The following is a 23,111-nucleotide window of genomic DNA, read 5'->3' on the forward strand; positions in this document are numbered from 1 at the left end:
TCTGCAACAGAGAACAGTGCTCTTAACCGCTGAGCCATCCCTCCAGCCCTGGAGACCCCTTTTTAAGGAGAAACATGGCTGGTATTTAACTGAGTGTGGGAACACACACTTTTAATCCCAGTATTCTGGGAGGCAGAGGCAGAAAGATCTGTTTTGAGTTCAAGGCATAAAGAAATCCAAGTCAACCAAGGTGACATAATAGAACCCTGTCTCAAAAGGGCCTGGGGGCTGGGAATGTGGCTCAGTTGCTAAAGCACCTGCCTAGTACCCACAAGGCCCTGTGTTCACCCTCAGAGCAAACCAAACATGTGTTGCACACCCGCAATTCTAGCACTCAGGAGGTAGAGGTCAGATAACAAGTCCAGGTCACCCTCAGCTACACAGTGACTTAGACGCCAGCCTTGAATAGCTGAGACCCTGTTTTTAAAATGCGGGAAGCTTGCAGGGAGGAATGGATGGGAGAATGGTTTGCAAGCAGGGTACCACCATCCCTGCACATATACACATTCTCCAGTTCCGGGAGGGGAGCGCTGAGGAAGGACTGCTAATGCTTCGCAGCACTGCCTGGAAACTATGTGCCCAGCAGAGAGCCAAGTCCACAAATAGAGTTGATATTTATTCATAGGAACATTTGCTGGTAATTGGAAGCTTATTGTCAAGTCACGGGTGTCACGCATTGAGTACAACACTAGTGCCAGGAACACGTGGCACATTTAGAAAGTGGGGGAAAGGTAGAAGATAGGGACAGACCAAGGGTTGCACAGAGCTTTATGAGGCTTGGAGCACAGTAAATCAGTCGTGACCCTGGAGTCAGGAAGAGGGGCGTATAGTAACCTCCTGAAGAAGTGCAAAGAACCAGATGAAGCTAAATGAGATCATGCATTGATCAGGTAATGGAGGCAGGAAAATCAGTAGTTCAAGGCCTCCCTCAGTTATGTGATACGTTCCAGGCCAGCCTGGGCTACATGGGACCCTGTTTCAGGAATAAGGGTGGCCTGGTATATTGGAGATAAGTAGACGGAACTGTATTAGTTACTTCTCTGTTGCTGAGACTGGTTCCCTGAGCAAAGCAGCTTCAGGGAGGGCTTCCTTTGACTCATGTGGTCATGTGGTGTCCACACTCAGGGAGCGGGGGCTGGAGGGCAGTGAAAGCTGCCGCTTGGCTCCATTTCTCCTTTTCAGTCCAGGACACTAGACCATGGATGGTGTCACCAACATTAGTTAACCTAATCTAGATAGTCCCTCGCGGGCAGGACCGGAAGCTTGTCTCTGGTGACTCTAGACCCTGCCAAGTTGACAGTCAAGGAACCGTCAGCACCCTCATCCGTGCTCCTAGTTAAATGTAGTGGGCTGCAAGGGAGAGGTGGAGGTGGGAGAAGAACAGCTCTGCAGGGTTCAGTGGGAGACAGGGGTTGAGGTGGATATGGTCAATGTGCACGTGTGTGTGTGTGTGTACATGTATGCATGTGTGCCTGCGTGTGAAATTGTGGAAGGTTAAATAAAACGAACTATCGCACAGAGCATAAAGGTGAATGTAAGAATGAAGAGAAGGTGGGTGGTTTTACCCCCCTGTCTACACTCTACTCATCGGGTCATACTGTCTTGGATAACCACTGTCTTTAAAAAGTATTCTGATTTTTACTTTTATGTGTATGGACAGGAACACACTCACACATACACACACAAGGCACATAGATGTCAGAGTCCCTGAAAATGGGGTTACAGAGGTTGTATGTGTGCGTGCATGTGAGGACGGTGCCTGCAGAGTAGGGGGGCCTCAGATCCCAGGGGGAACTAAAGTTACAGGTACTTGTGAGCCCAGGCTGGTTCCAAACCTTTGAAGCAGTTAACGCTTGTAAACTACATCACCATACCCAACTAGCAATTCCAGGGTTCCGATGTGAAACCTGATCAGGTGGGAGACCTGCTGAGTTTCAGGCCACCTTGGGTTCTTAAATCACAAAACAACAAAAAACAAGTGTGAAATCTGACCTCCGGTCCTATAAACCTCCCAGACATGGAGTCTTCCAGATGCAGTCTTTGGGACATGTCCTACAAAGATGGCCGAAGGTCACTGAAATGGCTCAACAGGTAAAGGTCCTTCTTGCCAAGCCCAGTGACTCGAGTTCGAGCCCCAGTCTCCACATAATAGAAAGAGAGAATTGGCTACTACAAAGTGTCCTCTGACCTTCACACATGCACCATGTCATGTATACATGTCCACACACATGTACATGAATGTATAGAATCAAGAAAAGCATTGTTAGGACTAGAGAAGTGAGTGACAGCAGTTAGCGACACTGTCTATACTCCAGTCCCAGGAGACTGGCACCTTATTCTGGCCTACCAGGCATACCTGTGGTATACACAGACATGCTTACAAGCAACATAACCCTACATAGAAAATTAAAAATAATTTTTTTGAACAAGAAAAATCGTTAAGAGAGAGAGATCAACCTTCAGGTGTCTATGGTGCCCCCTGCTAAGAGAATTGGCTCAAACTTCCCAGTGCTCAGAGACTCAGGGATTCATCAGTCTTCTTTAATGGGGCCCCTCTCGGCAATTACAGGAGGCGTCTGTTCAGCGCCTGTGCAGAGCAGGCCCTGCACAGGGCAGGTGCCCAGAAGTGTTAAGCTGAGTCCACGCCTGCCAGTGGTCCACCCACTGGGACTCCCAGCCAGCTGCCCACTCCAGAGTCACCTGGAATGTGTGACGTATGTCACAGCCTAGAGTCCGGAGTGAGGCCAGCCAAGCCTCTGGATGCTTGGATCATCTTGCTTTGGTATTCAAAAACAGTTAAACCCAAAGGAAAGGCATGAAGGCAGAGGAAAATGCAAGCATGGCCAAGAGGAACGGGAGAGTGAGGCCAGCTTGGTCTACATAGCAAGTTTCAACCCAGCCAGGGCTGCACAGTGTATTGGGATATGGTTGAGTTGGTACAGTGCTTGCTTAGCATTCACAACGCCCTAAGTTTGATCCCCAACACCACATAAACTGGGCATGGTGGCCCATGACTGTAATGCCAATATTTGTCAGGAGGAGGAAGGAGGTCAGAGTTCAAAGTCAAGAGCTGGTGAGATAGCTCAGCAGTTAAGAGCAATGGCTGCTCTTTGAGAGGACCCGGGTTCAATTCTCAGCACCCACATGTTAGCTCACAGCTGTCTGTACCTCTGCTCTCAGGGGATCCGACAACCTCTTCTGGCCTCCTCTGGCACTAGATACACAGACATACATACAGGGAAACACTCATACCATACACAATCAATCAATCAATCAATAAGCAGTTCAAGATCAATCTTGGCTCCAAAGAGAGTTTGAATCAAGCATGGGATCTATGAAATTCTGTCTTTAAAAAAAAGAAAAGAAAAGAAAGAAAAAGGAAGAAGTTGGATGTGGAACCGGCTTGGAGCAACCTCCAGGCCTTACGTAAGGTGGGACGCAGAGACAGTGACAGCATCGGTCACCTCTGTGGGCTTAGCTCCGGCAGTCACACGTGTAAGGCAAGCGGGATGCCCACTGACTTTCGATCCTCCATTCCAGCAATTCCCCTTCTGTTTGATGTCTGTGAACATCACCCGCATTGCCATCCAGGCCTTGAGGGAAGAGTGTCTCTCCAGGTGAGTCCCTAGTGGAGCAGAGTGACCCAGGACCTGGTCCAGTCCCATCCGTGCCTCAGGCCTTCTCCACAGACAGCTCTGTTCCCTGCTGGTGCCCAGAGCTGGGCACCATCACCACGCAGCGGCTTCCTCTCCTCCCTGACCTGATCAAATGCCAGGCTGCCAAATGCTGGCGGGGTGGGGGGAGGGGAGGTGGGAGGAGGGGAGGAGGGGTGGGGTGGGGTGGGGTGGGGTAAAGTGAGGTGGAGTGAGGTGGGGTGAGGTGGGGTGAGGGAAGGTGGGGGGAGGGGAGAAGGGGTGGGGGGAGGGGAGGAGGGGTGGGGTGGGGTGAGGCAGGGTGGGTGGGGTGAGGTGGGGGGAGGGGAGGTGGGGTGAGGGGAGGAGGGGTGGGGTGGGGTGAGGTGAGGTGGGGTGGGTGGGGTGAGGTGGGTTGAGGGGAGGTGGGGTGGAGTGAGGTGGGGTGAGGAGAGGCAGGGTGGGTGGGGTCGGGGTGGGGTGGGGTGGGTGGGGTGGAAGCATCCTGAGGTAACCCATAGGCCAGGAGGAGGTTCACTGGTGTGTCTGGTTCATATGTAGCTGAGCAGGTTACCTCCTCTGTCTGTAGGGAATGTAACCGCCGGCAGAAGGTCATCCCGGTGGTGAACAGTTTCTACGCAGCTACTTTCCTTCACCTTGCACGTGTGTGGAGGACCCAACAGAAGACTATTTTAGACTCCGGCTTTGTCCTCAAAGGTTGGCACTTTCTCCTGTGTCACCCCAGGGTAGAAGAACTGTATTTCCCTCTCCTCCTCCCCTCCCACCCACCCCCAGGAACACCCTGGGCCCTGCTGTTTCCCGTTCTCTGACATCCCTCCCCCGCTCTCTGTCCCCTCGTTTGCCGTTTGTATGTTGAAGCAGCTCTATGAGATCCTGGCTGGCCTGGAACTTGCTGTGCGGACCATGCTGGCCTCGAACTTAGGACAGTCCATCTGCCTCTGCTTCCTGCATACAAAGATCACAGGCATGCACCACTGTGCCAGGCTGCAGCCATGCCTGTGTCTGGTGGCCATGTACGTCGGATGATTGCTCGTTATTGATGTTACTTTTGTTTAGATTTTCCAGATGAGAGTCTCTCACTGTAACCAGGTGACAGTCCTGAGTCTCTCACTGTAACCAGGTGACAGTCCTGCATCCGCCTTCCTTGTGTTGGGATCACAGTCTGAGCCATCATGCAAACCTTACATCTTCTGAACCAGAAATTTAGCTTGCTCGGCACAGTGCAAGCAGATCTCTGTGAGTTCAAGGCCAGCCTGGTCTACATGAGTTTCAGACAAGCCTGGGCTACATAGTGAGACCCTGTCTCATAAAACAACAACCAAATAGAACTGCAAGATGGCTCAGTGGGTTAAGATAGCCCACTGCTCTTGCAGAGGATCCCATTAGGTTCCCAACACCCATGACCAGCAGCTCACAGATGTGCCTGTGACCCTCGTAGCTCCAGGGAGATTTTACTACATCTCCGGCCTCTGCGGTCACCCACACTCACATGTACACCCCACAACCAGACTCAGACAGACTTTAAGAAATACTAAAAATAACTCTTGAAAACATACCATCACTAAAAGCTGGGGCTGAGGAGTGTGCTCCATTGTGAGCCCCACCCCCCGCCACCCCGGCTCAGTCCCCAGTGATACATAAACTGTGTGTGGCTGCACAAGCTTGTAATCCCAGCACTCAACAGGTGCAGACTCGAGGGTAAAAGTTTAAAGGTCTACAGAAGTGTCTCAAAACCAAAAGCAGCCATGGAAGCCAGCTCTGGGGAGGTGGCTCAGCAGCTAAGAGCACTGGCTTCTTTTCTGGAAGACTGGCTTCTCACCCTGGCACCAACACGGTAGCCCACAGCCATCTGTAACTCCTGATCTAGATCTGGTGCCCTCGTCTGACCTCATGAGGCATCAGGCACACCTGTGGTACACAGACACACACTCAAGCGAAACCTCAGATATACACACGAAAGTGTAAACGCTGGAAGCCATGGGACCGAGGCCCAGCGGTCGGACTGATGCTGCAGAGTTGAGTTCTGTGTCCCTGGGCTGTCCATCTGACCATCTCTGATGACTGTTCTGTCTTTAAAGGACAGCATTAGCAGCAGGATGGGGGTGGCACACGCCTTTAATCCCAGCACTCAGGAGGCAGAGGCAGGCAGATCTCTGTTAGTTCGAGGCCAGCCTGGTCTACAGAGTGAGTTCCAGTACAGTCTGTGCTACATGGAGAAAACCTATCTCAAACAAACAAGGGCAGGGTTTGGAGACATTCACAAAGCCTTTTCACTTCTTATTGGAGTTGTGTGCCTTCCTGAGACCCCCTAAGCCTACAATTCCCCGATCTCCTCTGTTCCAGACTTGGAAGCATTGGCCAAGAAGAGCCCACGACGGCTACTCAAGACCCTGGACGACTACCTAGCCCAGGTGTCAAAGGGACAGGCCTCCTTCTTGGAGGCCCAGAAGTGCCCTGGAGCACAGGGCCCTCACTCCAAGGATCTGACTTTCACAGGTGTGTGTGACCCACAGTCTCATTCATTCGAGAGTGCAGGCTTGATCTGACCCAGGCCGGGTCACTGGCGCTCTCCGAACTGAAGAACCATGTCTGGGCCAAAGCCCTTGGGTGCCTCTGCAGGTGAGATTAGGAAGCTCCCACGATTCTACACCAGCATAGCGCATTCAGGCAGCTAGAATTGCCCTCCATTACCATCCATCTTCGAAACAAAGAGTCTTCTGTGGACTCCAGGTTACAGGGATGGAAGCGAACAGACCATAAGGTCTGACAGCCCTGTCTGAACTGTCTGCACATCTGCACCTAGAGGGAGAGACCCTGGAAGCAACAGCTACAACTCTGACTCCCCAACAGCTGTTCCCAGTGTCTGTGGTTGGAATTGCAAGGACAGAGACAGCAATTTCTTTTGCCAGCAGGGGGCAGCACAACACAGAAAAAGTGACCGATAGGCAGGCCCCTCTTCCTGCAGCCACTGTTTTCAAGACATTTGTTCCCACCCTACCCTTCGCCTCCCCCCTCCCCCGTTGCCCACCATTGTTTGTAATCTAGAAATGAGCACCCCACCCCCACTGCCCACAGGCTGGAGCTCCTATGGAGCTCGCTGGCTGTCTAGCCGGATTGGGAGGCTGAGTAAACACCCCCACTCACCAGCAGTTTTAGAATAGAGAGGTTGTTGTAATCTCCAGCACTTTCTTCCAAGACAGTTCTTTTGGGGCCGTCCTTTACCCCCTCCTCCCCGTTGTCTAAGCACCAGACTGAGCCAGGCAGACTAAAGCGCCGAGGGTTCAGTGGGGTTGCAGACTCCAGACTGGCTCTGTGCCACCTGAGTTCCCTGGCTGCACAGGCCCGAAGATATCTTTCTTTTCCCTTCTATCATTGTTCGCGTGTGTGATGTGACATGTGGGGCTCACACATGATAAAGCAAGTGTGAGGAGGTCAAAAGCCAGCTTTGGGAAGTTGCTTCTCTCTCTCTCTTTTTTTTTTAAAAGATGTATTTATTTATTATATGTAAGTATACCGTAGCTGTCCTCAGACACACCAGAAGAGGGCATTGGATCCCATCACAGATGGTTGTGAGCCATCATGTGGTTGCTGGGATTTGAACTCCGGACCTCAGGAAAAGCAGTCAGTGCTCTTAACCATGCTCCTCTCCTAACACCAACCAGCCATCTTGCACACCTGAGCCAGACTTTTTGCGTGCTCCGGCCAATAAGCCTGGCGCTCTTGTCGACTGCTGTGTTGTCCACCCCATGGTTTTCCTGCATTTGCTGCTGGGCCTGGCTATTGCTCCCTCCCCCAGCCCCCTCCCCCCAGGCCTCTCCCCCTCCCCCACTAACTACCCAAGAGCCTCAGGCCCCCTGTGCTCCTCCCATCTTCCTTCAAACGAAGCTGTAGAAGTCTGTACCCATCTCTCTCTGTTCCAGGCCATTCCAAATCTGGTCCAGAGACAAACAGGCCTCCCGGGTGCTTGTGACAATGCCCCGCAGTTGGCCTTGTGTCATATTTACAGGGTCTCAAATAGGATGTTTTATTACCACGTCGCTTCCTCCAGCCCCCATGTTCAGCAACCAGCAGAGAGGCCAGGAAGGCAGCTTGGTCTGTGTCAGTTTGGTGCTTCATTCCCTTGCTCGAGCCTGCAAGGCTGAAAGAACAGGACCCCAGCATATTGGGGGGCCCAAGCCACATGGACCCTAGGAGCATCTGGCTGGAGGGGCCAGCATCCCCAGCAGAAGCCCTCCATCCAAATCAGGGTGCACACAGCTCCAGGACAACCTACTCTACTGATAGTCCGCTCTACTGATAGGTTGGCTTGAGGATTGAGGTGGAGTTAGGAGGCCTCTGATAGCAACTGAAAAACCGTGTTTTCCATGGGTGCAGTGGGGACAGCTCTCCACCAGAGACCTTAAAGTACTTCCTAAATCTAAAACTGTCAGAATTACTGAGTGGCTACATGTCTTCCTCTCTCCCTGGCATGTACTCCTGGGCCCATCAAGGGCTGTAAAGTCTCAGGGCATGCTGTAGAGGGGGGCAGAAGAATCCACTGTTACAGCTCAGATGCCACAGTATCCCTTAGGGGACAGGAGGAGTGGCTCAGGATGGCTGTGGTTAGGACCTCTGGTCTGAGCACACCAAGTCCCCACACACTGTGTGTGTGTGTGTGTGTGTGTGTGTGTGTGTGTGTGTGTGTGTTGCTCTTTGTGGCACATTCCTCCACCTCTTTCTAGCTAGTTTTTTGAGATAGGGTTCCATATAGCCTTGGCTGACTATATAGCAAAGGCATACTATATAGCAAAGGCTGAACTCACAATTCTCCTGCCTCTGCCTCTTAAGTGTCAGGATTACAGACATCTCTTCTCCCTAGCATATGCACTCTGTCCTCTTTGACAGGTGACAGGCCATATCATGCCATTAACAAGAAATAGAATAGAACAGGGCTGTGACCAAAGAGAACCCCCCAAGGATCAGAGGCAGGGCCTCTCCCCAATAACTGGAGCTTTTCACACACTCATACAGGGCCTCTCCACTATAGATGGGTATTTTACACACACACACACAGAGGCCTTGGGCTGATCAGCCAAGCACAGTCTCCGTTGAGCAACAGCAGCTAGCCTGTTGCATGGCTATGGCGTTCGGTTCCATTCCTGGGTGAGTGCAATCATTTAAAACCGCCTCAGGGGTGTTTGTTGGGGGTGTCTGAGGAAATACTGGCTGGAGTAGAAACCTATCCCAAGTCACAGCCACTGCCTTCTCTCGGCTGGGAACGTGAGACTGGAAATCTAAGCCGAGGCCTGGCACTGTGCCACCTCCCTATTAGGTTCTTCTGGGAGTGGTGGGGGTTGGCCAGCAGCTTGACTGGGAGTCCTGGTCACGCAGAGCCGAAGCCGTGCTGGGCTCCTGGGAGCTCTCAGCTGGGGATGAGCCAGGGTAGACAGGTGAACTAAAACCAGCCGGGGCACAGGAAGAGAGCTGTGGGGGAGAGAGCTGGGAACAGAATGTGTCCTTTATTGAGCATCCAAAGGGCACTGAGGTGCCGACTCAGCAGCCAGGGGGGAAACAGGCAGGCAGGTGGGGGGAGGCAGGAGAGCAGAGATGGGGATGCCCACCTCACTTCCAGTCCTTGAAGAATTGCTTGAAGATGGGGCTTTCTCGGCCCTGGGGCAGAATCTCCACCTGCAATGGGAGAGAAGCTCTGCTCACAGGCTCCCACCTCCACTTCCGAGGAAGGGCCGGGGTGGGGCAGAGGGCACCAGTGATGGGTAGGCAAGGAGGTTAGAGAGACTGCAGCTGCACCACCAGCTCTGTCTCCTGGGAGAATGCTCCTTTGTGACCTTTCTTGTCATGCCCTGTAGTTGGGTTGTCCCACTACACCAGAGACTAAGGTGCTGGGACATTTCCCCACCGCTGCCATCAGCCAAAAGGTCCACATCTTCAAGTGACCCACGGTCACTAATACCAGTCGCACTGTGGTTTTTGGATATCCCCCAACACACACACACACACACACACACACACACACACACACACACACATTTTGTGGGTTTTCCTAGAGGATTATGGGGAAAAATCCTCTAAAGGGGTATCTGGCCTGTCATGATTTAGAAGAGGAAAAGACCACTTTACCCCATAAGTAAATACACCACCCACCTCACAAATATTCCTAAAATTGTCTTCAACATCCACAATGCAGAGCCCTGGGAAGAGCTCCCCACCATGGGGGCAGTACACTCAATCTCTCTTTGGACTGTTCATTTTGAATTTTCTAAATAAACTTCTGCTCAGACTGTCTGTCTCGTGACTGAATTCTTTCGTTCAAGAAGGCAGGAGCCCTGTCACACAAGGTGAGAGGAGGCACTGTAGGCCAGTCCCCAGAGGACAGAGGAGACAGTGCCCAAGGCTCGGGGTGCTCAGAACTGACTCCTGAGCAGGACATGGTGACTCACACCTGTAGCCTCAGTACCTGAGAGGCGAAGGCAAGAGAACTGCCGTGAGTTCAAGGCCAGCCAGGGTGTGCACAGTGAATTCTAACTAATCTGGGCAACAGAGGGAGACATTGAAAAAAAAAGGCAAGGGAGAGCTGAGGGTGCTACTCAGTTGGTAGCAGGCATAAAGCCCCGGGTTCAGTTCCCAGCACCGGGTAAACCAGAAGCAGCGGCACACACCGATAGTCCTAGAAACCAGGAAGTACAAGCCAGAAGATCAGAAGTTCAAGGTCATCCTTGGCTATCTAGAGAGGCCAAGCCTGGGCTACGTGAGACCCCGGGAGAGAGAGGCAAGATGAGAATGACCTGTGCAGCCACCATGCTGAAGACAGATGGCCACCCAGTGACATGCTCTGTCCTTCAGGCTCCCAGGATTCTCTTTGGAAATAAGTTTTGGGTTTTGTTGTTGTTGTTGTTGTTGTTGTTGTTGTTGTGTGTGTGTGTGTTTTGTTTTGTTTTGTTTTTTTTTGTTTTTAATGCTGAAGGACTTAAAAAGTCCTTTCCTCCTAACAGGTCTGAAGGCAGGCAGGTCTGCTCCCAACTCCCGAGATGTCCTGCTATTGTCCCATCTGGGGGAAAGGAGCCACAGGAAGGGTCCCAGGTGGAAGTAGGGGCATGGTCCTGTCCTTACCTGAGTGTTTGGGGAATATTTCATTCGAGAGATGAAGCCATCGGCCACTTGGAGGGCCGCCTGCCTTTCCTTCTCATTAGCCTTCCGCCCTGCAACACAGGAAGGAGATTTCAAAATGAGAAGAGGGTGGGTGGGGCTGAGTGGCGAGGGCTCGCCCGGCACTTGGAAGCTCTGTGTTCTGTCCTTAGCACCACGGAAAACACCTGCAGGCTCCACGCTCCCCCTCGGGAAGCGGAGGCAGGAGGATGAGAACTTGAAGGTCGTCCTCACGTCTTCAGCTACACAGGGAGCTTCAAAGTCAGCCTGGACTGTATGAAGCACTAGTGTGGGGTGGGCGCACACTCCATCCAGTTTTCTTGGGGGAAACTTAAAGGGTCCACAGAACACCTGACAGTTTTTAAAACAAATGTACCCAGAGTACCCAGGAATGCTGAGGGGACCCTGGGGTATGAAGTCAGCTACTTAATACTTTTCCCAGAAAGCTGGCAGCTCCAAGCTAAGATTAAGTAGAAGATATAGATAGATAGAGAGATAGATAGAGAGATAGATAGATAGATAGATAGATAGATAGGTAGATAAAAACATCTCTTCCTGGATCAGCAGACTCGTCTAACTCTGATCAAGCCATCTTTTAGGAAGGATGAGCTTCCTCCTAGACATCAAACCAGAAGGCCAGAGGGCTGGGGCAATGGCTCAGTGGTTGGGAGCACTTGCTTCTCTTGCAGAGGACCTGAATTCGATTCCCAGCACCCACGTGGCACACACAGCCACCTGTGACTCCAGTCCTAAAGGATCCAGTGCTGTCTGATGGCTTCTGAGGACACTGAGCCAGGCATGGTGGTCGGTTCTCTGGCCAGTGTTAAAAGTCCTGTGAACTACACAGTGTCTGTGCCCTTCCTCTGTTCTGGCATCCACGGGACTTGTCTGCCAGCCTCCCAGGCTTCCTGTCTCCCTTTCCTTTCTATGATTCCTCTCTTGGGAACTCCAGAATCTCAGCATCGGCTCCATGGTGTATGGCACCTCTGCAGGACAGGAAAAGCAGCCCTCGTGCAGGGGATGTAGCTGATGCTAGAGCATCTGTCTAGCGTGCCCTGGGTTCCATCCATCCCCAGCACCAGAGAAAAGCAGGCATCATAGTGCACGCCTCCTTCCCAGATGGAGGCAGGAGGGTCAGGAGTTCAAAGTCATCTTGGCTACATAAGACAGACCAGCCTGGGCTACATGAGACCTTGTTTCCAAAAACAAAGGGCAAGGGCTGGGAAGATGGCTCAGTGGTTGACACCACTTGCTGCTCTTGTGAAGAACCAGAGTTCTGTCCCAAGAGCATAAACATCAGGAGGCTCAAAACTGCTTTTAACTTCAGCTCCAAGGGATCTGTGGCCATCTGGCCTTTGGTACCCACAGCATGTGTGCAAAAGAGCACATGTGCGTGAACACAAGAGTAAAAAATGAAGTGAATCTAAAGAAAACAACAACAAAATCCCAAAGCCCAGAACCCGGGCTGAAGGAACAGACTGCCCAGACCTTCCTGGGAACCAATAAAAGCAAACAGGCCCCCAGGGTCACGCTGTCTCCAGATTTCTATGGTCAAAGCAAGCATCCAGGCTCCTGCACATGACAGACTTTCTCCTTCCAGCAGATACAATCCCTTGGAAAAGCATGGCTTGTAAGTACACCACATACTGCATAAAGCACCTACTAAGCCCATCTAAAATTTAATTCTATTGCAGTTAATGAAGAACCTCAAGATCAGGCACCTGGAAATGGGCCAAGAGTTCTCAAAACGTGGTCCTTGGAACCCCACAGGCATGGCCTGGGAACATGTTAAATACATAGGTGCCTAGTGAATCCGAATGTCTAGGATGGGCCCAGCAATGTGCTAAACAGGCCCCCTGAAGTTCTGAGCTAGAGATCGGCTGAGGTTTTCAAAATGGCAGAGCCTACTGAGTTCAGAGCAGCTGCAGTGCCCTTGGGCTCACACAGAGGAGCCACACATACCCTTCCAGATGTAGATTTTGCCACACTGCCCGTTGTCCAGAACAAAGCAGTCATCTGGAATTAGCAGTTCAGAGGCGAAAGGGCTGGAGTCAGCCACCTTGGTCAGATTCATCTGTCCAGTGGCATCAGAGACCTGGAGAGGAAGGACAGTCCCCAATGTGACACACACATACTCCAGTCCTCACCTGGGGTGAAGGGATGGGTCACCCAGTTGTCTCTCCCAACAGTTCTGAGAAACAGGCAGGAAGAACCACCCACACGCCCCAAAAAGCAAGCCCCAGACAGCCCCTCTCTTGTCTATTACTGCAGTCCAGAGCCCACGAATCCCTTAGGGGAAAAAGTGAATTTCACTTTACAAGTAACTAACTGTACAGGGTTCAAATCAAGACACTCTCAAAATAAGCTTCCAACCTTCACCAAGGAGCTACAATACCATTTACCGTTTCAGAGGGCCATCCTTCCCACCCATCTCTCCTCCAACCCCCACAAACCTACCTGATTCCTGGTCCAGCCTTCCCACAGCCTCTTTCCATCAACCCTGTACCCTGGCCACCCGCAGATGCTCTGGGCGGGATCTCACGCCAGGCTTATCCCCAGCAGGTGTGCAGTGCCCACCTTATACAGGGCTGCGGCCTGGGCGTTGGTCTGGTCTGCTGTAATGTCTTCCTCAGGGTTGCCCTCCTTCAGAGCAGGCTTGGGGCCCAGAACCTGCAGAGCCAGGCAGGATTACAGGGGCTTCTGTACCCAAATTTTCCAAGTCACCACATGCAGGGACAGACACCCTGTGTCTTGTGGTGCACAGGGAAAAGCAATGGGCCCAGCCCAACCACCAGACAGCCTCTTGCCCCAAGGCTATGCCATTTATCCATCCTCAGAACATAAAGGTACCCCATGAGTGAGTCACAGGGCTGGGTAGGAACCCAGACAACCCCCCACCCCACCCCCACCAATTCTTTATCAGCCACCTCATGTTCCCATGACAGCTTGTCACTGTCTCTCTTGGCCACATCCGAACAGCACCTATAGCTGCCCACCCCAGTGTCCCCAACCTGAATCATCTCGGCTGGCTCCTCTCCATCAGTGATGATTTCCACCTGGGCCTTGCCCTGCCTCTCACTGTCCCTGATGGCCAGGGCCAAGTCCCTCGCCTTGTTGCGCTCCAGGATGTTGGACTTTCCGCCACACCAGGCAAAGATGTTCTGCAGAGAAACCAGACAGACTCGTCACAGCCAGCCACCTTTGTCCTGCCCAAAACTGTCCCCAAAGGCCTGGCAACCATGCCAGGGTGATGACACAGGTCTCAGGACTCAAGGGGCAAAGGCAGGTAGATGTCTTTGAGATCTGGTCTACATAACAGGTTCCAGGGTAGCCCGGGCTACACAATGAGTCTCAGTCTGTCTGTCTGTCTGTCTGTCTGTCTCTCTCTCTCTCTCAAAAAAAAAAAAAAAAAAAAAAAAAAAAAAAAAAAAAAAGATAAAATCCCAAGATGGGCTTCCTGGGCTGAAAGGGTTAAGAAGTTAAAACCATTCTCTGCTCTTCCAAAAGACCCAGGTTCAATTCCCAGTACCCACAAAGTGGCTCACAGCTGCCTAAACCTCCACTTTCAGGGGATTCAATGCCATCCTCTGAACTTCAAGGGCACTGGGTACATATGTGGTACCCGTATATACATGCAAGCAAAACACTCATACACATAAAGAAAAACAAATCCTCAGAGTGCTTCTATTCCTAACGCCATCTCTGCATCACATGCTTTTCCTCCACGTAACTGACCACCATATTTTTTACCATTTTTATCTTGTTTATAAATTATCTCTTGAGGCCGGAGAGGCGGCTTAGTGGTCAAGAGTACACACTGCTCTTCTAAGGGGACCTGAGTTCTGTTCTGAGCACTCGTAACAGGCAGCTCACAACTGCGTGTAATTTCTGGCGCCCTCTCCTGGCCTCTGCTGGTATCTGCATTCACAGGTACATGCCCCCATCCTCAGACACAAACACATAATTTTTAAAAATATAATCTAATTACAAAAAAAAATTTTTTTCAGAACATGTTTTTTTTTTTTAAGTTTAAATCTTCCTGTTGAGTTACATTTATATGAAATATACCCTGGGCTACATGCAGCCAAGGGTCACAGGTTGGACATGCCTGAAACCATACCGGAGAAAACACACAAGTTATGTGCAGATATGAAACCACTGTCTGAGGCTGGAGCATCTGAGGATCGCACTGTCTGTGTGTGGCTGGGAAATAAACCCTGTGGATCCCTAAGGGCTGACCGGATGAGGACGTCTTCTCGTGGATGGGCTGGGTCACGTGGTCATAGCATCTCAGCCCTTCTTCCCCAGCCTCCCAGCCATACCCACCTGACCCAGGTCCAGGATGAAGCAATCCCCGGTGTTGAAGCTGTCCCAGCTCAGAGTCCTCTCGGTCGCACGAATGTTCTTCTTCCCCTTAACCTGGTAGAGCTTCCTAATGGCTGCTGGGGTCGCGCCCGAGTTTGTCTTGTGAAAGGCCGACTCCACGCCACCCTCCTGCAGCCCGGAAGACTGGTCTGAGTGGCCTCATAGGCAACCGGGAACCCTCTACCATTCACCGCTCTGGGAGACGCAAGAAGGCGGAGACCAATCCCCAAGTGTGCCCAGGTTTTCCACAGGACAAAAGCCCGCCAGAGAGGCGAGTTGGTTGAAAGAGATGGGATGAGGACTTGGAGGTGGCGCTCACCCGGTACTTGAGGCCGCGTGGGAAGTAGCTCATGAAGAGGTCTGACTCGTTCCCTTGCACCTCACGGTGCTGCACAGGATGCTCTCCCAGCAGGGTGTTGAGGTGCACAGCCAGCACAGCGCAGGCTCCCTGTTCATCTCGGGATGACTGCTGGCCTGGGGTACGTAGGAAGTGAGAGGCAAGATCCCCTCCATCCCTGCCTCAGCCAAAGCCACACAGACACCCTTCCAACCCCTTTACCTATCCACAGGTGCAGATGGGAGGCCTCTTCTGGGCCATTGTGAAGCACTAGGTAGGAATCCCCAGAGAAAAAGATGCCGTGGTTCTCTGGTGCTATAGGCACCGGCTTCAGCTTCTCCACGCGCCATATGTGGAGGCCTGGGTCTTGGACAGAGGCCGGGAACGGGGAGCCACTGTGGGAAGAAATGGTTGGAAGTAGACCCCATGAGGAGTGGGCTCATGCACAGAGACCTGAGCAGGCCTGAAGACTGAGGTCTGAGCTTAGTGAGAGAAGGGAGGAGAGAGGAGGGAGTAGGAAGGAGCAACCCTGGACCCTCGGAAGTAGAGGTGGGAAGAGAGCAAAGGCAATGGGCGGGGCAAAGGCAATGGGCGGGGCATGCCTACCTCTGAGGGATGGGTGTATACATGTTGCTTTCAGACCTGAAAAGAGAAAACATGATTGTCCCAAGGGTCATAACAACCAGCTCTTCAGTGATCTGGGGGCCACTTCTGAGTAGTCCAAGTTTTTTTATTTAGCCTTAGGTTGTCCTCTCAGTCTGGAAGAAGCTAAGCATGACCTGGGACTGAGGCGACACTCGGTGATTAAAGCCCTTACATTGCAAGTGTGAAGACCCGAGTTCGAATCCTCAGACTCCACATAAAGGAAATGAAAAGGCACACACAGCTGCAACCCCCCAGCACTTGAGAGGTGGAGGCAGGAGGTTCCTCCAGGCTAGCCTGGGCTACATGAAACCCTGTCTTAACAATAGCAAATGCCTGGCATTCTGAAACTCCAGGCTATCCTTGAATTCAAAGACATTCTGGGATATAAGACACGTCTCAAAAGAAAAGAAAGGCAGGAAGAAAGAAAAACAAGGGGCCGGCGACACAGCTCTGTGGGTAAAGAGGCTTGCTGCACAAGTCTGATAAACTGAGTTCGATCCCTAGAACCCAGTAAAGGTGTGATGTAAAAAATAAAGTTTTTAGGGGCTCTGAGACTTTTCCAAAACACCCATTTTTGAGAAAGTAAACAAGGACAGAATTTACTGGCTGAGAGCCACAAAGTCTCATAGAAAAGACCCAAATATGCACCATCATAAGCCTAAACCCCCTCATCCAATGAATCCAAAGGTCACTGTAACCCACCAATGCGACGTCACCACCCCATGCTGTTGCTGAAGTCTGCCCCTTGTAAAGTATAAAAGATGTGTGCTTTTTATATTCGGGGTTGACTCTCCCTGCGAGGATGAGCAACCCCTTAAGTATGAAAGTAAACCTCTTGTTATTACAGCGGCCTATCGTCTGTGTTCTGTGGGTCGTGCTCCTGAGCTAAAACTCCTGAGGGTCTTACAACCTAAGGAGTTGTAAGGTGAAGGGAGAAAACAGACTATACAAGGTAGCCCTCTCACCCCCACATTCACCCACGTATGTAAGCATCCAGATACACACCCATACTAACACAATTTTTATGTTTAATTTAGTATTTTAAAAAAATCTTGGGGCTGGAGAGATGGCTCAGTGGTTAAGAGAGCATTGGCTGTTCTTCCAGAGGACCTGAGTTCAAATCCCAGCAACCACACAGCAGCTCACAGCTGTCTGTAAGTCTGTCTGTAAGTCAAGTTCCAGGGGATCCGACACCCTCAAACAGACAAACATGCAAACAAAACACCTGAACATAAAATAAAAATAAATAAAGCATTTTTAAAAAATCTTAACAATTAAACAACAGAGAAAGGACTGGAGATGTGGCTCAGTTGGCAGAGTTCTTGTCTAGCGTGCATGAAGTCCTGGGTTCGATCCCTAGTCCTGCATAAACTGGGCGTGATGGCTCATGCCTGTAATCCCAGCACTTGGGAGGCCAAGGCAAGGGTTCAAGGTCATCATCAAAGAAAATGGTGCCAGCCTGGGGTCTGTGGGACTCTGTGAGAAGAGAGAACTGGGAACCTTTAACCCCAGCACTCAGAAGCAGAGGAGGGGGAATCTCTGCAAACTCAAGGCCAGCCTGGTCTTCATAGTGTGCCCCAGGCTAGCCAGGAAGAGGGAGAGAGAGGGGTATGGGGAATCCTTAAGCAGAATTTTTTGTCTTTAAGTCTACTAAAACCAAGCCTTCACGGGATGCTATCCTTCCTAGCCACCTCCCAGGGGGCACTCTTTTGGGGCATTACCTGACCCTTTGTGTTTTCAACAACTCCCAGTTCCAGAATGACAAACACCACCTTTGTTTTGTGAATCAGTAGAGAAAATATTTCTCGGGTAAAAGAAAGTGTAGGAGAGGAAGAATGCAAAAGGCACGCCATTGTCTGGCTCTGTGAGAGGTACCAGCCTTGTTTTATAATTTCAGAGAAATGCAATCATAACAACTTCACCCTCCCGTTCATCTGTTCCCGTCAGGAGCTGGCTTCCTTTTTACATCCACGTACGGACTGTGGTACACGTACATGTGTGCTTGAGTGTGCATGTGCACACTAAAGTAATAAGTAAATAAATGTGAAAAAAGATTCAGCTTTCCCTCTACCATGAGTTCTGGGGATCAGACTCAGGCGCTCCCTTACTGTATACTGAGCCATGCCTCAGGCTCCCTTACTGTATACTGAGCCATGCCTCAGGCTCCCTTACTGTATACTGAGCCATGCCTCAGGCTCCCTTACTGTATACTGAGCCATGCCTCAGGCTCCCTTACTGTATACTGAGCCATGCCTCAGGCTCCCTTACTGTATACTGAGCCATGCCTCAGGCTCCCTTACTGTATACTGAGCCATGCCTCAGGCTCCCTTACTGTATACTGAGCCATGCCTCAGGCTCCCTTACTGTATACTGAGCCATGCCTCAGGCTCCCTTACTGTATACTGAGCCATGCCTCAGGCTCCCTTACTGTATACTGAGCCATGCCTCAGGCTCCCTTACTGTATACTGAGCCGTGCTCAGGCCTATGCTGTTGTTGCTGTTTCGTTTTGTTGTTTGTTTGTTTTAAGGCTTAAAAGGCACAGGGAGCATAAGTCATCTGCATTTAATCCAGTTGCATGTTTTCCACTCAAGTACAAAGCAGATCCTACAGACCACGCTGGAGGACCAAAGAGAGTCTCAGCAGCCGGCTTCGCCCTGAAGGTTGAGTCTGAGTGGGAACAGCAGGCGACAGAGCCCTGGAGAATCACCCCTTTCCTTTTCCTGACCAACGTCCCAAACAGAGGAAGGCATTTTTTCCAGCATGACACAGGGAGGGAACTCTATGGGATGTGTCCACACCCCTCCCCGACACACACACCCCACTAGGGGCAGCCCAGCCTGTGACTCAGGAACTGATGAACAGTCTGCCCCAAACCCAAGCTCAGGAATGAGACAGAAACCACAGCTTCACCGTTTTCAGTTCTGTGTTACCAAGTGAGCCACTAGGCCGGAACTCAAAGCCATGTGTCCTCCTCCACTCCAAGTCACTTCAGGGTTCCGATGTTAACTGTACACACACCATATCACATGCACACGTGCACACATGCACACACACACACACACACACACACACACACACACACACACATATATATATACACACCTTGGCACATACACATACATACATATACACACACACATACAACATATACACACACAGAGACATACACACACAAATAAATGTTTTAAAAAGGTAGCCTGGCTGTTGGGATTCTGTCAACCCCACCTCTCAGTTACCTGGCAATAACCAGGTATGCTCCGCCCCCAGTGACCTCACACTATAAAAGGAGCTACTTGCTCCCTCCTCTCTCTCTCTCTCTCTCTCTCTCTCTCTCTCTCTCTCTCTCTCTCTCTCTCTCTCTCTCTCTCGTTCTTGCTCCCTTGCTCATTCCCCTTGCCTTCCCCCACCTCTCTCCATGTGCTCATGGCTGGACTCTACTCCTCTATTTCTCTCTTCTCTCTCTCTGCCTCTACTACCCTCTTAACTCCCCCTTGACCGAATCAACTCTATTCTGTACTATACCGTAGTGGCTGGTACCTTGGGGGAAGGGATTCCCAATGTAAATTCATCAGAGGCATCCCCCTCGCCTCCAAGCCTCCCCGCACCTCCATGGGCTATATTCCCCCCCCCCCTTCATCCTTTTCCTAACATTGGTGCCGAAACCCAGGACGTCATCTTTTAACAACACTGGCACCTTATAAAAATGCAAAGACTCTGGCTAAACTCCATCACTCCGTCTGAACCTTCCAGACCTTGTACTCCCTCGTCAAGCCCAGCTCCTCCCGAAGATCCCTGAAGACTCCGTTCAGCTGCAAGTCCCCATGATCCTCTACTCAGGTCTGGTTCCTCACCTGCACCACCCCCACGTGATGTCAGATCGTCCAGACTATCTTCAGCAAGAATCCCGTTCGGTTAGTTTGACGGAACCTCCCAGCCCCCTGGCACTTCCTTTCGGTAATTTTCCACACACTGACCCTCAGCTAGCTCTAGAGGATGGAAAGCTTGTTTGTTCACACCACTCTGGGGCTTAGGACCAGTCTTTCTCCCACCCTGCAAGGCCCTGGTACCGTGGTCCCTGTGCTTTAGCGACAGTCCTATTAAAGCCTTCTGTATGGTATCAAGTATCAGGGAGAACGCTTTTTCTTTTTCTTTTTTTCTTTCAACACAGAGCCTCTTGGAGCCTCAAGCTGGCCTTGAATTCACTAGGTAGCCAAGGATACCTTAAACTTCTGATCTTCCTGCCTTCACCCCTCCTGGTGTTGGAACAGCAGGTTTGGTTTATGACTAGCTAGAGATGAAATCTAGGTCTGTATGCATGCTAGGTGGAACTCTGCCAACAGCTACATCCCCAGCCCCTAAGTTTTTCTTCAACACTATCAGTGGCCAGTGCATACACAGGCCGGGAAAATCTGCCTCCACAGACTGCACGTGTCTTTAACAGATGTTCAAAGTGATCCTCTTAGTGAGGTGAGGGCTATGAGAACAGCTTAGTCTAAACCCCAGTACTCGGGAATCATGAAGGAGAAGGAGGCTTTTAAAACTCCTGACAAAGCTAGGCAGGCTGGTATAAGCCTATAATAATCCCCATGCGTATCAGAAGTTCAAGGCCAGCCCAGGATGCTGAGTGTGTTCAAGGCCTCTGCAACTTGATGTGGCCAATCTCAAGAGAAAAAGTAGAAAGAGGGCCAGGGACAGAGCTCAGTGGTACGGTGTTGCCTAGGGGGCGTGAACTCCAAGTTCAATTCCGGCTCCCAAGGGCAGAGCGGGGTGCATGGGGGACACTGAGCTAGCTAAAACCGGACTGCACAGATGGAGGCCAGGTAGCAGAGTGTGAGAGAAACTCTGTATTCTGACTGAGGCTCCAGCTGCCCCCCTATCAGCTCGAGGTCCTGCCTGTGGTCGGGCTTTCCTGGGGGAAGGTCTTCCATTCCTGTCTCCTCATTTCAGCCTTTGACCTGGTTCTAGGGCATCCCCAAGGGTACACACTGTCTGCTGGATAATGGACCACCCGGTAGGCTCAGCTCCTGTGGGAACTTTCCCAGCTGTGTCAGTCACATCAGCCTCTGCTTGCAGGCTTCGAGCGCATCTGTCCACCTTCTTGTGCTAACGACAGCAGGGGCGCACCTGCTACTCCATCACAAGCATGCATGACAGAGTCTGTTCACTTCCATCCCTTCAAGATCCGCTCTGGGGGCTCAGCATGAAGAACAGGCCATGCCTTGTGTCCTACCTAGAAGGTTCAGGAAGTGAGGAGCCATCACACCCAGTGAAACCGCAGACCAACTTCCTCCCTGTCAGACTCATATAATCACAGACCGGCATTAGAAGCTTTAGTGCTTCGATAGTCCTTAGAGCACAGTAAAGAGCCCTCTTCCGTGGACGCTTCACCATCCTCCTCTTAAAATGCTTCTGGTGGTGGGAAACTCCACCTCACAGGAGCCTCTTCTCTGTCTTCCATTGGGAACAGGGAGCATGCTGGGAACCGGACCAGGGCCATGGGGAATAGCTGGAAATTGCTCTACCACAGAGTTACATCACAGCTGGCCACGTCCAATGAAGATTGCTTTCCCCCCTGGCGTGCCATAATGTGATGAGTTTTAGGGACTAACTGTCTCCCCGAGACAATAAAGCACCTTTGGAGCAGGAAGTGGAGTTGCCTATGGGCCCTTGGGCACATCTGTTTGCCCTGATTTGCTGAGCTTCGATTTATTGGACTAGATGACACCAAAGGGGTTGCCTAGGATCTCAACATCCAGGCAAAGCTTGGAGCAGCCTTGAGGCAGAAAGGCAAGGGCAAAGAGGCCCATCTGTCCTTAGTAGTGGGGGAGGATGTCTGCCCTACTGGCTTACTCTGGCTAGAGTGGGGCTTAGTAGTGGGGGACCACTCCTACCTTCAACGAAATGCTTGGTCCCATCAGTGTTCTAATTGTGCACGGTGACCCAGTACTGAGGAAGACTGGGGACAGACACTTTTGACCTCTTGGACCCTGACTCTCAACAGGTCACTTCCTCTCATAGGCCCTATCTGCCCCGTTAGCATGACCTGAAATAGTAGCAGGCCCTAGGGGGGAAATATAGGTATCAACACAGGAAAGCCCAGGACTTGCTACTCTGTGACCCATGTTCCTTAGGAGTGGGAACAGCAGTGGCTCTGAACCCCCAGGACAGAACTCTTTCCCACATGCCAAAGAAGATCCTGCTCCCCACACCCCCAGATTCTACCTTCATCTCTCTCCACACTGTTCCCCAGATGACCCTCTGCTGGGGTCTGTCTGAATACCCCTCAAATGGCTGGACCTACCTTGCTCCTTAACTCCCTTGAGTCCAGTCGTCTGGGCCCAGGACAGTGCTACCTTGAGGACAGGCACCACCAGATCTGAAGTCACCTCCTGACAGGCTGATGGCCTCGGGGGGGGGGGGGGGGGGCGACTCTCAGGTCTAAGACCACCTCCTACAGAGGGGGAAGAGCCCAGAGCCTTTAGCTCCTCCCCTGCAGCTGGAGCACATCCCACCCAGGCCTCTCAGACTCCACAGCTGCAAGACTGCAGCTGAGGACCGGGACCTGACTTAAGCCCAGGGACACCATGGCCACCTGTTCCCGGACCCTAGTAGGCGGCTCTCACTATCCACCTGAGAATCCTATAGAACCTATAGAACCCATCCCAATGTTACCTCTCCACAGGCCTTTTCTTCTCAAACTCGTGTCCCAGCCTGGCTAGCTTCTACTTCCCTCTTCTCCACTGGGCCTGTCCCGCCCACCTGCCCCACCCATGGGGAGGCTCAGTCAGTTACTCAGAGGTCTGCGGACTCAGGAAAGCAAGCTCCAACAGTGGCTCATGCTGAAGGAAGGCTGCCGTTTGTTCCTCAGACATGGCCACTGGGAAGTTAGAGCCTGACAACCAAGGTCTCAGCACAGCAGCCTCGGGCAAGGCAGATTCTGAACAATTTAAAGAGTCAGACCAGCGAG

The 23,111-nt window shown here is 51.5% G+C and overlaps 2 protein-coding genes across 7 annotated transcripts in view; one reads left to right on the forward strand and one right to left on the reverse strand.

Moving 5' to 3' along the window:
• The window catches only part of ELMOD3 (ELMO domain containing 3), a 37,390-nt gene extending 27,470 nt beyond the window's left edge, over positions 1–9,920 (forward strand). For all 3 annotated transcript variants that reach the window (XM_080932602.1, XM_080932604.1, XM_080932603.1), the window contains 3 exons: positions 3,541–3,617; positions 4,222–4,349; positions 5,997–9,920. In XM_080932602.1, the coding sequence (XP_080788728.1) occupies positions 3,541–3,617; positions 4,222–4,349; positions 5,997–6,199 (408 nt within the window). In that variant the 3' untranslated portion in view covers positions 6,200–9,920. The remainder of the gene's footprint in view (positions 1–3,540; positions 3,618–4,221; positions 4,350–5,996) is intronic.
• CAPG (capping actin protein, gelsolin like) overlaps positions 9,192–23,111 on the reverse strand; it is a 23,249-nt gene continuing 9,329 nt past the window's right edge. The window contains exons 1-10 of one of the 4 annotated variants that reach the window (XM_080932605.1): positions 22,817–22,834; positions 16,105–16,140; positions 15,721–15,893; positions 15,481–15,635; positions 15,123–15,290; positions 13,808–13,957; positions 13,374–13,466; positions 12,759–12,891; positions 10,761–10,849; positions 9,192–9,320 (exon numbers count right to left, since the gene is read on the reverse strand). In XM_080932605.1, the coding sequence (XP_080788731.1) occupies positions 9,255–9,320; positions 10,761–10,849; positions 12,759–12,891; positions 13,374–13,466; positions 13,808–13,957; positions 15,123–15,290; positions 15,481–15,635; positions 15,721–15,893; positions 16,105–16,127 (1,050 nt within the window). In that variant the 5' untranslated portion in view covers positions 16,128–16,140; positions 22,817–22,834 and the 3' untranslated portion in view covers positions 9,192–9,254. Of the gene's footprint in view, positions 9,321–10,760; positions 10,850–12,758; positions 12,892–13,373; positions 13,467–13,807; positions 13,958–15,122; positions 15,291–15,480; positions 15,636–15,720; positions 15,894–16,104; positions 16,141–19,896; positions 19,969–22,445; positions 22,494–22,816; positions 22,835–23,111 lie in introns of those variants that run through there. The other 3 variants (XM_080932608.1, XM_080932607.1, XM_080932606.1) reach the window with 3 other exon arrangements.

This window comes from Micromys minutus, assembly GCF_963924665.1.
Source record: "Micromys minutus genome assembly, chromosome: 18".
Classification (NCBI taxonomy): Eukaryota; Metazoa; Chordata; class Mammalia; order Rodentia; family Muridae; genus Micromys; species Micromys minutus.